This window comes from Thermobia domestica, chromosome 2, assembly GCF_964235325.1.
Source record: "Thermobia domestica chromosome 2, izTheDome1.hap1.1, whole genome shotgun sequence".
NCBI lineage: Eukaryota > Metazoa > Arthropoda > Insecta > Zygentoma > Lepismatidae > Thermobia > Thermobia domestica.
Window position 1 is genome coordinate 278,649,835 of NC_137455.1, and position 19,072 is coordinate 278,668,906.

The following is a 19,072-nucleotide window of genomic DNA, read 5'->3' on the forward strand; positions in this document are numbered from 1 at the left end:
GCTCGACCATGAAATCCAAGTTTTCTCACCTCACGCCTAACTGTCATAGTATTTGGAGTGGATTCTTATGCCTGTGTGATGGTCTGGATAGATGTCTGCCTATTACACTTTACGACCCTCGTCAACTGTCGGCGGTCTCTGTCAGTCAACAGACGAGGTGGGCCTGTACGCTTTTGTGCTGTACGTGTCCCTTCACGTTTCCACTTCACTATCACATCAGACACAGTGGACCTAGGGATGTTTAGGAGTGTGGAAATCTCGCGAACAGGCTTCTGACACAAGTGACACCCAATCACCTGACCACGTTCGAAGTCCGTGAGTTCTGCGGACCCCATCCTGCTTTCTCACGATGTCTAACGACTACTGAGGTCGCTGATAATGAGTATCTGGCAGCAGGTGGCAGTACAATGCACCTAATATGAAAAACGTATGTTTTGGGGGGTGTCCGGATACTTTTGACCACATAGTGTATGTTTCTTATGAGTCTTCCATCTTTTCATTTCAGCCTAACCTTCTTCAGAATTCCCAACAACAGTTCGTAGTTCAAGCGGTCAAAATCCTTTTCTAGATCAGTAAATATAACATACACGTATTTCCCTTTTTCTGTAAAACTTTTACCGATTACCTTTATAATCCAATTGTATCTTTTGTGCCTTTACCTCTTCTGAACCCGAACTGTTCCTCCTCATAGCTTCATGCGACATGAGACTAATCGTTCTATAATCTTCACATCTCTCTGGGTTCGATTTCTTAGCCATCGGTATCATGATCATCTTCTGGAACTTCTTTGACCACTCTTTGCTTTATATATTTCATTGCAGAGTCGGAACAATTCTTTCTTGCCATTGTCTCCTATATTCTTAATGGATTCTATTGGTATCTTATCTGTTTGTTTCCTTTACATTTATATTCTCGGATATAGGTTTTTCAAACTCATCCTATAGCACGGCCAACAAGAGATGGTCTCTGACATTTTCTTACCATATGCGGTGGGACATTGCAGCCCCTACTTTGATACCAGTATTACCAACCACGATCACTCTGTCTTATACCATTAATTAAATTGCCACTACAGTTGCACCGAAAAAAACATTGACACGCGAGTAGTTGCATTGTCACTGCGAGCTGTCAGAGACGTTCTCTTACTGGACGTACTATAAAGAATACTAAACCTTTTATCATCATTGAGTACTTCATTTTCTATTTTAACATTTAGGCCAAACGGTTCATTCCTACTCTAATCTAAGTCGTCAACATATTGTTTCTGTCTTCCTAAGACTTCACTTCTTTTGCTGACTACCTTCCCATTGTTATTTTCAACTGTCATCTTAACACCCCTTGTTTTCTCTGACGTTCCATAGATTTTTACTCTTGTACATTTCCTCATATTTCCCAATTCTTTTTAATTCTTCTATGGCCTCGCATTTTCTTTTGTAGAACTCTTCCGTTGCTCTGTTCTGTTTCCCTTCGTAACTCGTTGTTTAACTTACTGTTCATCTTTCTGGCCTTTCCTATATCAACCGGTTTCCACACCCTCCTTTCTCTCATTCCCTGCAACATCCGTTCTGCAATCCATGGTTTCTTACTCGTTTTGTGTTCGCGTTAACCTGCTAGTACTTCTGTGGCCTGCTGTATGGAAAGTTTAATATGCTTACATTGTCTGCGCCTATCTTGTCTTTGTTTCAGTATTTTTCTTCGAATTTTTTCCAACGAAAAGATCTCTTACTTCCTCATTTTCAAGTTTTCAGCATTCAACATCTTGTTGCCTACTTTTAGTCTGCCTACATTTTTCAGTTGAATATCCATTTCGGCCAGCAGAAGGTTGTGATCAGAGAAAATATCGGCCTCGGGAAGAGTCCATGAGTTCTTTAAGCTATTCTGATACCTGTCCTGAATTATAACATAGTCTATCTGATATCTTCGGCCGTCTATTGAGGATTTCCACTTTTCTTGTGCTTGTTGAACAGGGTTCGTGACGCAGTTCGTAGGGAAATAACGGTAATTCCATAAGATATGGTCCAACGTTCTATGCAGAATTTTAGTGAGGTTGCGAGATAACGTTCGCAAGAATTGTTCTCGTTTGGATGACGTAATTTTTGAAACGCAGACTGTCTTCATCTTTTGTTAAATATATATATTTAATTGTTTACTGTTTCGTAAATGACTTTTCATTTGATGTAAGAACAATAAATTCTGTTTTGTTTAAAATTCTAACCTTATACTGTGATTCCAGAAACCGCCAGGTTTCCCTTCCGGACCTTGTAGAATGGATAACAGTAGAAAGCGTTAATTTTTACTTACTTTATTACACGGGCTATCTTGTCAAGTGTCTAACAAATTCTATCGAACCATCGTCATATTTGGAATTTGTATTTGGCCAGTGTATCGAATATTGTAATAGTATAATCTTACGTATGCTATAACTTCAATACATCACAGAACTAGTTTCTGTGTGTTTCAGAATAATCCCGTGTAATGTTTCATAGAAACCAAGTTGTCTTCGAAAACAGACTTTGAACAGCCACCACATCTCTAACGCTTTCATTTTAAAAAAATGTAATTTACAGTGCATACGTAACCAATATTTCGTAATTTATACACACAAATTTTGATTGCGATTGCGATCTCATCATTCTTTAGAAATGTGAATGCTTTTTGTGAAGGTTCTATTTTTTACTTTTCATCAAATTTTCAGGTATTTTGTCAAAAGAAACATGATTTGTTCTCTACAGTATATTCCGGAAGTAGAGAAATTATTGTAGTATGCAGTTCATGCAACATAAAAATTAATAAAATATTTACACATCATTGTGATGAGTGTATAAGGCATTTACATCATCGTTTTACATTAGTCTCGATTAACTTTACGTAAAATTTAGTTTCTATAGAACTTATAAGAAGCAAATAATATTTTATATTTAATTTAATAATTTATGTATTCATCAGGAAATAACAGACTTAAGTCCAATAACTATTTCGTATACATGTAAAACATTACACTGAGACATATTGATAAAATAATACTAATAAAAAAGTAATTCATGCAAATACAAAAACAAATAAGCATGCGTAGAGATACCAAACACAATACTCACATATACTATGAAGAGCAACATCTGCTACATTGTTTTTTGATAATACCAAAATCTCCGATAAATATGTCCATAGGATAAGAATAGTTATTGGCCGCTGACAAACACTTATAGATAGGGACATCTATTAAGGTAGGTACACATTTAAACATTTTGTAATTCCTAATAGTTGTGTAACGAACATGCAAGTTAACAATATTAATTAACTGTAGTTTACCAGTTAGAATTTCATGCAGTAATTTAAGATCATGTGAAGTTTTCCTTGTGGTAAGAATCTAAGTAAGTGCCTAATTTCATCATTAGTTTTGAGTGATAAAAACTTAAAATTTCCAGCCTAACCAGGAAAGAAAGAAATTTTGGACATATTCAGTATCATTAAAAAAGTACGCTTCTGTTTCAACACTAGAGCAATATTCAAGATGACTTCTAACATCAGCGAGATACAGGGTTACACAAGTATTCATTAGCACAAAAACTCTAGAGATTCATTTGATAATTCCTAAATTTCTCCTTGCTTTGTTGGTAGTCTCTCCAAGATGCTTGATAAATAACAATTTGTTATCAAATAACATATGCAGAGCTTCAGTGAACTCAGCATAGTTAACAAAAATATTATCAATAATAGACGTATAATAAATAGGATTACTTTTATTCGAAAAAGTAACAATAAGAGTTTTGCTTAGATTTAAAGGTAAGGCATTAACAATACTATCAATATTACTTCAAATAACAGCACAGTTATCAATAGAATCAGTAGAACGATAAATTTTGAGTCATCAGCATACATGAGAAAATGACAATTAATGTACTCGTTCAAATCATTGATAAATAAAAGGAAGAGAAGCGGTCCCAAGTTAGACCCTTGAGGGACGTCTGAGAAAATATCGTGAACTGCAGAGGTATAACCGTGTTCTAACCATAAATTTTCTGTTAGAAGGATATGAGACAAACCACCTAATAAAATTAATAAATAAATCATATTGTTTCAATTTCCTTATAATATGTCATGATCCAATTTCTCAAAGGCTTCGGAGGAATCAAAATATATAGAATCAACCTGTTCTTGGTTCTTAACTACAGGAAGAATATCAGACATGAAACATGCCAAGTTAGTATTCATTGATTTGGTTTTTATAAAACCATGTTGTTCCATAATATTTGAAAAAACTTGGTTATACAAATAATTGTACATATCAATTTTTTTTTAGGTAGAATGTGCACATAAATAGGAATTGGTCTAATGTCGGTAAGGTTTTTCCATTAGTTTTGGGAATAGGAGAGACAATAAGAGTTTTCCATCTATCAGGATAAGTAGCAGTAAATTAAACTCCAATTAAAAATTGATACAAGGATAGGAGTAAGAATATTTATTATACCTTTATTAAAGACTGGTGCTATCCAATCCACAAGAGAATTTCATCTTCAAACCTTTTATAGCATTAATCACTTGATCAACAGTAAAAGTAGGATAGAAAGTAATACTATTACTTGCAATACATGCTATGTCAATACAGTTGAGAGATGATTACTTCTGATAAATGGATTCAAACAAATCGACGTAAGCATTGACAAACTTATTAGGATCATTTAACATATCATTCAGTTAGTCCATAGATGACTAATAAAACAACAACTTTTAGACAATATTCGACTTTATTCATCAAGATGAATACATTCATTCGAACGCTTCTTCAGTAATATTTCGATGCCTTTTTTGTAGAACGATTTGTCTTTGGCCTCAAAAATAGGCTTCTGTTTTTGGCAATCACTTTTTTATTAGAGTCAGATCTCTTTCCCTGGAGCATTCATTTTAGGTCTGCAAACAGGTGGTAGTCGCTAGGAGCCAGATCTGGAAGTAACGGTGGATGGGGAAGCAATTCAAAGTGCAATTCGTGCAGTTTTACCATTGTTGCGATCGACTTGTGACACGCTGCATTGTCTTCGTGAAAGAACACTTTTTTCTTCTTCTTTAAGTTTTCTTTTTCAAATTACTTCTTTCTAACGCACCAATAACGCCATATAATATTCGCTATTGATGTTTTTTTTCTTTCTCAAGGTAATCGATGAATAAAATACCGTGCGCATCCCAAAAAACGGAGGCCTAAACCTTACCAGCTGAAATTTGCACTTTTGGTCGCTTTGGGCGGCTTTCGCTGGTGCTGTCTACTTAGCTGACTGCCGATTTGACTCTGGAGTGTAGTGATGAATCCATGTTTCATCCGTTGTCACATATCATATGAAAACAACCTTTTTATTGCGCTGGAACAGCTCCAAATAGCGCTCTGAATCGGCACGTTTTTGTCTTTGGTCGACTGTGAGCAAACGCGGTACCCACTTCAAACAGAGCTGTCTCGTGGACAAATGTTCAATCTAAATAGTGAACACACTATCTTCTTCTAATATCTTTAAGGTATCACCTATCTCATTCAACTTCACTTTACGATCGGCCGAAAGTATTTTGTGGACTTTATGTTTTCTGAAACAATTGCCGAACTCGGCGACCAGAGCGTTGAATATCATCGGTATTTGTACAGCAGTGTTTAAATTCAGCAAACCACTTTTCTACTATTTGTCTCGGCGGAGCAGAGTCCGAATAAACCATTGCTTTGCTGGAACGGCATTTTTTTCCATTAAAGAGCAATGGTTTATTAACTCACGAAAGTCAGATTTTTCCATTGTTTTGAAAAGTTGCGTCACTTAAATCATTGTAACTTGTGAAGTAAACGTCATATTGTTGGGAAATTGTGACAGATATCATTTGAAGGTTAGTACTTCGTAATCATTATATGGATTTATAAGTAGTGGTGACATCTGTATGTCATCCTACGAACTTACTGAGTGATGTGTTACATATTCACCAGATTCTTGTTCTTATTAATACAAAAGTAAATAAACAAAACTCCGGATGTATGTATGTTAGAGATACTTCAACACTAGATATATACTTCGCTCTGTTCAATCGCAAGTTGTTTTTAAACTGTTTTCTGTAATTAGCGCAGGCATAATACTTCTCGGTGGATCCAGTCATCTTATATTTTCTGTGTGGCTTATCTTTGTCTTCAATTAAAGAAATGAGTTCCCTGAAATACTAAGTAGAATACTTCCCAATTTTAGGTTTGTATACAGGGGTATTGTTGTTCATACTAGATATTATAGCGTTTTTGACAGCTTCAGCAGCTAAATTAACATTTTCACCTAGTAATATATTAGTCTAGTCGACCTTAGTTATCTCATGGTATAACGCCAAATAATTACCCCTATGAAAAGCAGATATATGGAAATTTTTACAATCAAGTATACAAACCAGTTTAAATATACAAACCAATATAGTAATTTCAATAGGATAATAATAGGAGTCAAGTTTTACAATTTAAATGAAAATAAGATACAACCAAATCAAGATTAGGAACACTCGAAATTAACACCCAAGATTAAAATCATCTAGAAAAAAACTTTAGTTTTGTATTTGCCATAATAATGTATACCAGGAAGAAAATTCGTATTGGCCCAATTAACTTTGGATACATTGTAATCAGCAAATGTTAGAATATCATACTCAAGAAGATCAATTTTAAAAGTATCGCCAGAGCAGTTGCCAAACGTATAGTAAGTTCTTACCAGTTTTATTAGCAAAATTCAAGAAAAGACATTCACTGAATATTTCAAAAGCTATTCGTTTAATCGCCTTAATATTTTTGTCGACAGCACATAACACTCTTCCACGTTTTTTTTTTTTTTTTTTTTTTTCAGATATTCGGTTCATATACTCTGTCAGCTCTAAAACAATTATTGGGAAAATAGTTCTCACCTGTGTGGGAATATCACTAAGCTAAGTGTTCATCATAGCCACATCATACGAATAGTCCGCAAGAGCAGAAAAAAAATAAACGTTGATTTTTGTTCTAAGACCCCGCACATGCTGATACCAAATCTTAATATTGGTATTTGATCGTTTTTTACACTTCCATTTGAATCATTGACTTCTTCGGAATCAGAGAGTGTTTTTAACTTTCCTTAAAATGGACCAATAAGGAGACCAGTAGGCCATATTTCCGCAACATTGATTACATTGTAACCATTACTATTTATCTCAATGGGAAAAGATTAATAAGATTTATACTTCGTTCTCAATTTTGTACCCTTAAAGGATTTGACATGCTCATACAAAATATCTTCAACAACTTTAACAGAGGACTAAACCTAGTTACAAACAAAACTTTTTTTCTAGCTTTTAAAACCAATCCTACTTTATGGTTATTACATTCAGTGTTTAATTTACGAGAATTTTCCTTACCCACTCTACCTAAATTCTGATGAACAATTACAGTAGGTTCTTTATTTAACAATTTTTTTTTCTGTTTTAAGATAACTTCAATCCATCATTGTTACCTGAGGACTTATCGATAAGTTCCAATTTGTGATTTTGAATAATGATTGTAAGACTAGGAAATTTTGCCTTATACTGACATTCATTTAGCGCACGACCATGAATACGGTCCAGTTCTGATTCATGATTAAAAGAAACTTCAAATTTCTTCTTAAGAATAGACTTGAGCTCTCTATTTTCTTGTCTTAAACCGGTAGTTTCTGATTTCAAAGCTTTGATCTTATTCCAAAAGACTAGTAAATGATATTTCAGTTTGTTCTTAAATGGCAACCAGAGATTGCAGCTCATCCTTATTTGACATATTTACCTTTATTGTCTGAGATTCAGCCAGTGGCGGATCTAGCCCGGGGGTGCCTAGACACCCCAGTTTTTTGGGTGACAAAAATAATTTAAGCTATTATTATATATTGTTGAAAGTTTATGGTAAATTCATGATATATCTATTATAGTCTGGGTTCTAGCTGCCCCCCCCCTTAGTTTTTACCTTCTAGATCCGCCACTGGATTCAGCCATAGCTTGGTTCATATTAGTTCAATTGCATTAACATCATGCTTTTCTACATTCATAGGTGTTCAGTATCTCTACAGGTGCAGTTTCCTGATTGCAACAACTTGAACACTTAAAACTAATATATAGGTCATCATTCCTCCAGCAGGTTGAATCTGTATGATTTCTAAGTTAAACTTAGTCCTACAAATAATACATTTTAAAACTCTTTAAAACATAAATTAGTGCATTGTAATCCGGAATTATCAGATGTTGGCATGATTACATAAACAACACATAAAACAATAATCATAATGCCAGTAATGCTTATCAAAATACCAGTAGATGTATTGAGAAAATAAGTTGTGAAGGAATTTATTTATTTTATGTTGATGTGTTTGGATAAATTTTACTGTCTCTTTATTATAGATCGACAATTCGAGCACCGTTTTAGCAAAGATAGCGAATTTGTATGCTGAGCGGTTAATGAGTGATATCTGTTTGATAGTTGGTTGCAAGGAATATCCAGCTCATAGGCTTATTCTTTGTGCGTCTAGTGAAGTCTTTCAGGTAAGAATTTTAAAAGATGTTCATTCATAAAGAAGATCGTAAATGAAAATTCTAAAATAGAGTTTCGACTTTTTCTCTTTCTTTCTCAGTACAGTTTCATTCATAGCATAGTTTTAGTAACGGTTAACTCTTGATTGAAGAAAACTACCAAATGTAGCGTTGAGAAGTATTAAGGCTTTTCATAGTAATTATAATCACAATTTTGCCTCACATTCTAAATAATTATCACTGTTACACGAAACGTAAGTCAGTATTGAATAAAGAATAGAGAAGCAAACCTGCATCGGCATTAGCAATTTAACATAGTGTGTGATCATGAAATAAAAATTGTGGTTTCTAATTTTATATATATTCAGTGTAGATCAATTTGACGTTATAAATAGACCTACGATTAGTCTGCCTGGAGTAAAAAGTCTGATTTGATTTACCTGGAGTCTGCTTTTTCGTGCTCTTGCACAGTAGACCCACCGAGAAGAGCACGAGTTTTCTGAATGCACGTATCCAGGGTATCTTCAAGCCTTGGGATAGTATTTTAAATATTTTTGTTTATCTTTCTGCTGCTAGTTTAAGTTCACCGAAACCTTTTAACACTGACAGGTGTTTTCACTCATGTTTAGAAGTGAGTGAAGTCCTTTTCTGAGTAGTTGAAAAGATTGTTGATCTGCAGTACCTGACATCAGACACGCTTGTCAGCAGTTGTACGTACTAACACGAATTGAGTATTAATAGAACGTTTTTTTTTTTTGTGTAGCGAATATTGGAAGTTCTTGCGAACATGTATGAAAATTCTTGATCCCAAACGTTTGATATACAGGGGTTGGACAAAAAAATCTAAAAACACTTCATACAGGACACTTAAATTTGGCCCTCCACTGTGCAACACGTGTTGCGGTTGCCGATCGTTTTTTTGTTTTCAATGTGTCATGTGGACCTTCCTCTTCCCTCAGCAGTGACCAGTTCACCTGTGAGTGTCGTGGTGTGAAAGTGGTAGGTAAAATGGGCGACCTGACAGACTTCCAAAGAGGCGTGATCGTTGGTTCCCGTCTGGTTGGTCAGTGGCAACAGTGGCGAACATTGTGGATGTATCGAAAGGCACTGTATCCAATGTCACGAGGGCATACACAATTCATGGGCAAACGACGTCTGTAAAGCACAACAGTGGTCGAAAGACAATCCTATCAGATAGGGACCGGAGGACATTAAAACGGATTGTAGCAGCTAAAAAGAAGACCACTGCAATGAAAATTACGTCTGAACTCAATTCCGGCCTACAGATCCCGGTTTCATCAAAAACAGTGCGACGGGAACTTCATAAAATGAAAATTCATGGCAGGGCCGCTATCCCCAAACCTCTGGTCACAGCAGTAAATGCGAAGAGGCGAATCCAGTGGTGCAAGGACCACAAGGTGTGAACTCATGAGCAGTGGAAACACGTAATGTGGTCTGATCAATCGACCTTCACCTTGTTTCCAACAACCGGTCGTGTTTACGTATGGAGAACACCGTCGCAGGTCTATGATACAGAATGTCTGCTCCCAACTGTAAAGCATGCGGTGGTTCTGTTACAGTATGGGCTCGTGGTTTTCTGCAGGTACCATCATAGTCCTGCATGAAATGATGAATGCTAAGGCGTATGAGGCCATCGACCTTCACCTTGTTTCCAACAACCGGTCGTGTTTACGTATGGAGAACACCGTCGCAGGTCTATGATACAGAATGTCTGCTCCCAACTGTAAAGCATGCGGTGGTTCTGTTACAGTATGGGCTCGTGGTTTTCTGCAGGTACCATCATAGTCCTGCATGAAATGATGAATGCTAAGGCGTATGAGGCCATTTTGGGGGACCATTTTCTATCCATGGTCCAAATATTGTTCCTTGATGGTGATGGCATCTACCAAGATGATTTGTCACCCTGTCACGCTGCAAAAACGGTGAAATCATGGTTTGAGGAGCATGACCAGGAGCTATCACACCTCTCCCCTGGGTTCCACAATCACCAGATCTGAACATCATTGAGCCATTGTGGTCTGAGTGAGAAAGGCGTGATCGGTCTCATTACCCTCCACCAGCATCCCTTAAGGAACTGGAGCATGTTTTGGAGAAACAATGGTACAAAATTCCACACACCACGATTCAGGAGCTATATACTTTCATTCCACGTCGGATCCAAGCTGCTTTGGACGCAAAAGGAGGCCCCACACAATACTAGGTATGATTTTCACACTTTTGCAAACGTTTTAGATTTTTTTTTTTTTTTTTTGTCCAAGCCCCGTATCTCGTATATTATACTTTGTCAGTAAGATACATGGCTGTCCTCGGATTTGCTTCATTGTCGTTAGTGTACGATTGCGGTATTTACATTAACATTTTATATTTACCTTGGTTGCTGACTTACGGCGTTCTTACACATATCACATATTAGCACTTTAATTAATTCCGCATTCGTGACTTATTATCACATTGCAACAGAACATGGAATATTTTATTAGCCCGTGAATGCTTGGCATGAGTCAAATTCCCTCTAGGCCTTCTAAATAAGCGTTTCGACACCCCCCCCCCCCACTTAACATTTGCTTTCACTGAGAACTTGTACACTCTTCTTCTTTTCATTTTAGCGCAAAACTCAGACCACTAATTTAATACGGAAAATGAAGCCATAGACTCGAAAAGTATTTGGCGTTCATTATATTTAAAGTAAAACTGTCCAAATAAACCAAAAGACATGTTTTAGTATATGTTCTTTTGTGTCACATGGTTACATTACACAATGATTTTTTTTTCACCAATTAATTGTTCCATATTTATTGATACAAGTCAGTTGAAAGATCTTATCTCAAAGGTACTCACTTTTGCTTGTCCAAATATTTAGATTATTAGAATATTAAACGTCGAATTTTCGCTGACAAATATAAGCATTGTCAAGAGGTGCGTAGTGGGAATTAAATGTTTACGCTTATAAATAAGAACGTTCAGCTGATTCACAGAATACATAGCTTAAATTTTTCTTCGACGTTTAAAATCAAACTTTTAATATAATTTCTTAAACAATCTATAAAAATTTGAACGAGCAAAAGTGAGTACCTTTTCGTGTTTATTGATACGTATTTATTTTTGTATGTGCTGCATTGTAGTCTGTTGCTTGTATTATAGACTGTACTTGGTTTTGTTTCATAATATAAACGAAGTTTCTTTTTTCACGATTGTTGTACTGTATATTTTGTTGTTTCAAACATTATTAAATTCGGCTGAGAGGGTATAAACATTCATTATATCTAGTATAAAGGTGTTCTGATATTTGTTTTGTTAGAATGGTAATATTTATGTAGTTTATTGTGTTACAGGTGATGTTGATGAATCCTCGCTGGACAGAATCACAGGAAAGCAGGGTTGTGTTGCAGGAAACTCCATCGTGTTGTGAAGTTTTCGGTGATTTCCTCAGATATTTCTATACTGGACAAATTCATATTAATCATGCTGTGGTGATGCCGATTTTGTCGCTTGCAGACAAGTACAATGTGAAGGTGAGATAGTCAGATTTAAAAAGAAATACAATAAAATAAAATAATATAAAATAAAATAAATACGAGGGGGTGCTGATAAAGATTGAGCCTTACCAAGAAAAAATTTAGCTAGGAAGCTGAAACTCCCACAGAATTCCATATATTCCCCTAGTAGGTCAATACATGTGCGACATCTGGCCTGCAACTTTTTAAGTCATTGTAAATAGAAGTATTTTGTCTGCTGCTGTAACTACTCATCTGTAGCATCAGTTGTCGCTTGAACACACTGAAAACGGTGACATTTGAGACGTTGTTTTGGGATTCGGAAACAGATGATAATCGGATGGAGCTAGGTCCGGCGAATAAGTGGGATGAGGCAACACTGGAAAGCCTAGGGTGGCCAATGTGTCCTGTGTTTCAGATGCCATGTGTGAGGAGGCATTGTCGTGCAAAAGTAGGACACGTTTGGAGATCTTACCATGACGTTTATCCTTTATATTTTCGCGCAACTTCAAGAGACCACAGTAATATACTGCATTAATCGTTACACCCACTGAAAGATAGCCCACCAGCAGAACTCCGTCCTTATCTCAAAAGATTGTTGACATTTGTTTCTGTGCAGACCTCTGCACACGGCACTTTTTTGGCCGAGAAGAAGAACTGTGCCTCCATTCCTTAGACTGTTCTTTAGTCTCGGGATCATAGCAATAGATCCACGTTAACAAGTTTCTCCAGAAAACCAACCTCGGGATCCACTTCGCTGCAACCTTCCTCATATCCAGATCATTATGAATAATGGTACCAACTCTTTCACGTGATATGCCCAAACATATAACAATCCTTTTGGCTGATATTCGACGATCTTCCATTATCATGTCCTAAATGGCTTGCACATTTTCGGGAACAGACACAGAATCAGGCCTGCCACTGGGTTTCGCACTTTCAACATCAAAATGGCCAGTCCTGAACTTCGCCACCCAGCGTTTGACAGTTGCATATGACGGCCCACGGTCCCCTAAAGTTTTGTTCCATTTCATCGTAGATCTGCGTCACACCTTTTTCTTGTAGAAAAAGAAACTTCATGACGGTCCTATGCTCCTCTGGACTGAAGTTTGCTGGAGGTGCAGCCATGTTCACTTCTGAAATGAAAAAGAAAAGGATGTTAATATCATAGAACATTGCATTTTGCAACATAGTATATACAGATCCTGTCGTATATACTCTGCTAATTTCAGCTTCCTAGATCATTTTTTTTTCTTGGTAAGGCTCAATCTTTATCGGCACCCCTTTGTAAATAAATAAACAAAGTCTTAAGTCGTGTTTGTGCTGTAACATGTTGAAGTGGATTTCTTAGTTTTCAGTTAATTCAGAACAGATGGGCAGAAGAATCGCTGTAAGAGGAAATTGAATTCTGAACAGTTATACAGTGATTTACTAGAAGGTAGTGGAAACGTAATTACTTCATCAGATATGGAGAGAAGTAGGAACGAAAGGAAACAAAAAATAATAAACAGAGAAGTAGTTTTGAAACGGCTAAGTGGACGCCATATTGAAAGTCAAGGTAATACGATAGGTTACCAGGCTTAGTGAACGAAGATAAAATTGATGGAGTGGATGAGACGGTAAGAGTGCACTAGAACGAAGAGAAAATACTGGTGAGAAAACTATATAGTAAGAGAGTTGGAAATAAATATAAAATAATAAAGAAATCAGTAAAAGTAATAACAACTATGAATAATTAGAAAAAAGAAAATAATGGTAAATAATACAGATTAAAAATTATGTAGGAAACGTAATTGTAAAGTAAAACAGGAAATTCACAAATAATAAATAAATAAATAATGTATGGAAAAGGAGTAAGTGTAATGAGGGGATATGGCAAAGTCTATGGAAGGGACTTAGGAGATGCTTCGCGAAAGGTATGGTCAAATATAGTGTTAAGTGTTCTGTGATATATGGATGGAGAATGTGATCGCTAGAAAAGTATCAGTGGTTGGTGATGTGAATTGATAGAGAAAATATACTTTTGTGAATGTAAAATTCTGGATAGTGGGTGCGTATAAAGATGTAAATTAGTTTGAAGAAATTGCCACTACGGAATAATAGCAAGTACGTGTATCTTTGTGATGGTATATTGAAAGATCAAACTCTTGACTAATATCGGACAAGTTTTATATGGAGGTTTCCGGCATTCTTTAGTTGGAGGTGTGGGATCTTTCAAGAGACCAGTTCTCGTAAAGAAGGTCTGGAGAAGATTAAAGGTAAACTACTTAGAAGGAGGGGGGTCGGTTTCATGTGATGGAGTAAGAAAAATTCATTAGTTTCTGTAGGGAATGGAGGCTGGGATGACATTGGGTAAGGAATTGGGAGTAAAGTATTTTTCAATGGTGATTTTTTTTTTTTTTTTTTTTTTTTTTACATGACTGAATCGTTTAACAATAAAATTGATGTTGTGGTGAGTGCTGACGGAAGAATCTTAAAGTAGTTTTGGGGGATGATGTGGTGGAAGGCACAGATGGTATTGGTACGGCGGATATGGTGAGAGTGTGGAAACTCTTTGAAGTGGAGATATTTTTATATTATTGAGTGGTTTTATGCGTATGTCAACCTCGAAACGTTAATTCTCAAATCTGACATCCACATCAAGGAAAGTACTTGGAACTTTTTGATACCCCCCTCGTATATGCTAGGCCAAACACACGGAATTAAATGGATGGCTCGTGAGTATTCTAGAAGGTTCTGTTGTGTTTTGGAATAACCTGAATGGTTCCACATTGTCTTATTCGTCTCTCTCAGCCTGAAAGGCATAATCGTGGAATGGAATGTAGCACTGCATGGTATATATAAAATAAAATAAAATAAATAAATAATAAAAAAATTTGGAGATTGCATTTTGATTTTTCAAAAAATAATAATAATAATAATAATAAATAAATAAAAAAATAAAAAAAAGTTATATATATATATATATATATATATATATATATATATATATATATATATATATATATATATATATATATGCAGCACGGGTGCTTATGCACATCTTTCGAAACAGAGGGTTTTATTTGAATCAGTAAATGATTATTTTTCAAATAGAACAAAAAGCAGTAAAATATCTTGAACCGTTTCGAAATAGAGCATTTTAATATTTTGCCGAAAATCACACGTGAAAAGTGGCACTCAAGGCATTATATTTGGTGGCCAGTATCCCGGACTAGGATTTTTTTTTTTTTTTTTTTTTGAACAAGCAAATACGGGTTTCTTATTTTATCCAGAAATTTAACATCTGTTCAATTCAGTTACATCTAAGACTATCAAGGTAATCCCCGTGCATAAATTGATATGGATTATGCCTTATTATTTTCTTATCATTTACACTTCTTCCATACACTGTTTGTTCTGTATTATGTCCCATTCATTTATTACATTTTAATTTATATATATATGTATTATTGGTTAATTTCTTTACCAGTATTAATCGTTCAATCTCTTTTTGTCTCCTGCACTTTTACCACAAGAAAACCCCCATACAGCTAAAGTAAATGAACTTCGGCATTGTGTCGTCACTTATGATACTCGAAGAGTACAATCATCGTTTCTTATTCTGGTATTCTGACTGGTAGGCTAGTTTAATTATTTTACTTTGCACTATAAGATATTGGCTACCAATTGGGTGTTGCTTGCTCTTCTCGTTCCTAGTGTTATAGTATGCTGTTCTTCAATTGTCTGTTAGAAAAACCCATGATGGATAAAATGATATGTTAAAGTTTTCATTTTGTAGAAAATAAAAGTGTCAACATATTTTGCGTTGATTTATTTGATTTATGACCCTGGTATTTCTCTTTCTTTACACTGAAAGCATTGTCTGAGGGATAGCCTTTGACGAAAAGAATCAAGATTCTATTCACATACTTGCCAAACTGTCTTCTTCCTTGTATTTAAGAATACTTCTAAATTTAAAACTTAGAAGTATTCTTAAATAAAGGAAGAAGACAGTTTGGCAAGTATATAAATAGAAACTTATTTTTTTTTTCTTTCTTCAGAAGCCTATTCCTCAGACGATGCTTCCCCTGTGAAAAAAGGGACATATCAGATTCACAAATCAAATAAATCAACGCAAAAGATGTTAAAAACAGGTGTGTAGTGGAGCCAGAGCGGAGCGGGGCGATGCTTCGGTACAAAATCAGGAAAAAATACGTGTTAGCGCAGAAAGTAAGTTGACTCGAGTTCAGAATTTCGAATTTCCAAAATTCGAATGATAATTCAAATTGGTTTAAATTTTTCATTTCTGCAACATAATTTAAGATTTTATAGAAGTAGAAACTTAAAATTTAATGTTCCTAAACGAAATGTTATGTTTAATCTTCTTTTTCTTAAAATAAAAACATTAGAGGGATTTTGTGAACATTAATACAAAATAAAAGAGTACCAGTTCCACCGCATAATGAAGGTGGAACTGATCAGCGATAAAAATAAAATCTAAATTGCAAAAACTATGCTATGGCTTTTATAATTTGATTTCAGTTTTGTGTTTGTGCTAAATTTGTGTTTTTGATTCTCTTATCTCCCATCAAGCGCTTCGGCACTGCAACCCTGGTTAAAACTTTCATTTTCTATACCATAAAGGATAGTTTGCTTACCATAATCAGATAACGTATAGAGTGCATCAAATGTAGATATACGTCATATGATAAAATTTCGCTGTACATTTTGGTTCTTGCGCAAGTTTAGGGGTAACTGGGGTCACAATTGATCGAACCATACGCTTTGAATTTGAGATTGTTACATCCACTATGGACAAAGTAACGTCTAATTCAGAGTTGCGATATAGTTTAAGAAGGAAATAAAATTTCATTACAATACAATAGCGAAAATTGTTATCGTGTTCCAAGAATAGAATCAACGAAAGAATATAGCGTATTTTACATGCAAGTTGTATATAAATTATGCTTTTTTCTGAGGGGCATGGCTGTCCATTGGAAGAGTGCTCCCCCTCTGGTGCAAGGGCTCCCTTGTTTTATCCCAGAACATGTGAGTTTATGGTGGACAGCATCATGTCCGTGGAGTTTCTCAGGGCTCTCATGTTTCTGCCCACGTAAGACAATAATTTCATTTCATTTGTGTTATTTTCGTTTATCAGACAGTAGAAATATTACTATAATGGTGAAGAGTTTAGTTAATTTATGTAGGTATGCGAACTGATCATATATGTAAGATAAAATGAGATAATTAGAATCTTGTACATTAGAGATTTTTCCAATAATTTCAGCAAACTGAAAGTGGCTGTCTACTGTAGGGCGATATTCTTATTTCTAAACTATTGAAGATAACTTCATCAAATTTAATTTATTAAATTTCTTCACCGAACATAAAATAACAGAAGAAAGTGTTTGTGAAGCTTTCCTAATCAGAACAAGAAAACACACATTAAATACTAAAACTAACTAACTAACTCTGTGGCCTATGGAACCCAGAGGTTCAATGCCGCGTTCACAAAAGCTCTCCACTCACTTCTATCCTTGGCCAATTGGATCCAGTTTCTACTTTGTATTCCTATTTCTGCGAGATCTATCTTAATATTGTCCTTCCATCTGCGCCTAGGTCTTCCTAATGGTCGTTTTCCGATTGGTCTTCCAGTTAAGATTTTGAAAGCGTTCCTACTTTCTTCCATCCTGGCTACATGACCTGCCCACCCGAGCCTCCTAGATTTGATGACCCTAACAATGTTGGGTAAACCGTATAAATTATGCAATTCCTCGGTATGAAATTTCCGCCATTCCACATTCCCGTTTCTCTTGGGTCCAAATATTCGTCTCAGGATCTTGTTCTCAAATACTTTCAATTTATGTTCTTCCTTCCAAGTAAGCGACCATGTTTCGCAACCATATAAAAGAACAGGCATGATTATCGTTTTATATATTTTAAGTTTGAAATTCCTCTACAGAATTCGCGACAACAAGAGATTTTGAACTGAATAATAATACGAATTCCCTGCTTTTAGTCGACATTTAACTTTTTCGTAAATATGGTTTTCGTCTGTTAACATTGATCCTAGATATTTGAAAGTATCCACTTGATCAAAAGTATTATTCGATATTTTAACGCATCCATAATTTGCCGTATTACAATCCCGACAAACTTCCATGTATTTAGTTTTCTTTGCATTTACTTCTAAACCCATGTCCCTGCAAGCGTTTAATAACCTTTGCATTTCTTTCTATTGTTCTCCAGTTATCCCCTATTAAATTTACATCATCATCATATGCCATAACTTGGTGAGCCCCATTCAACTCGAGGCCCTGGTTGTTATCTTTGATTTCCCTTATAGCGTATTCCAGAACAAAGTTTAATAATAATGGCGACAACGCATCTCCTTGTTTCAGGCCATTCTCGACGTTTAAGCTTGTGGAGAAAAATTTTCCTACCCGGACTTTACTTTGGGATTCATTTAAATATATCTTAATTAATCTAATTAGCTTTTTCGGTATTCCAAATGCTGTAAGAATGTTGTACAATGCTATTCTCCTAACCGAGTCGTAAGTCTTTCTAAAATCAATAAATAGTTGATGTACCGGGGTATTGTATTCCCATTTCTTTTCGAGTATTTGTCGAATGGTAAATGTTTGGTCGATAGTTGATCGATTTCGTCTAAATCTGCACTGATAATCTCCAATAATTTCATCTGCGTATGGGGTCAATCTTGCTAATAGAATGTTTGAGAAGATTTTATAAGATGTTGACAGAAGAGAAATGCCTCGATAATTATTATAGTCAGTTTTGTCGCCTTTCTTGTGAATTGGAACAATGATTGATTCCTTCCAGTCTTGTGTCAATTCTTCCTTGTTCCAGATAAACACAGTAAATACAGTTATTTTAAAAGTAGTTTCAGCGTAATCTCAGTAACAGTTTTCCAAAGTAGCTTAGGACATAACCCTTGAAATTTGTTGTTTCCGAAGTCTTAACATTATTGGCATCACTTCTTTCTTCTCACCATCAATTTTTCGTTTTCTCTGTGCGCGGTGTGCAGCTTTGTA

The 19,072-nt window shown here is 35.5% G+C and overlaps 1 protein-coding gene across 6 annotated transcripts in view; it reads left to right on the plus strand.

The window, feature by feature from the left end:
• The window catches only part of LOC145678517 (BTB/POZ domain-containing protein 17-like), a 61,681-nt gene that overhangs the window by 25,958 nt on the left and 16,651 nt on the right, over positions 1–19,072 (plus strand). For all 6 annotated transcript variants that reach the window (XM_081748762.1, XM_081748760.1, XM_081748761.1 and 3 more), the window contains 2 exons: positions 8,395–8,535; positions 11,877–12,056. In XM_081748762.1, the coding sequence (XP_081604888.1) occupies positions 8,395–8,535; positions 11,877–12,056 (321 nt within the window). The remainder of the gene's footprint in view (positions 1–8,394; positions 8,536–11,876; positions 12,057–19,072) is intronic.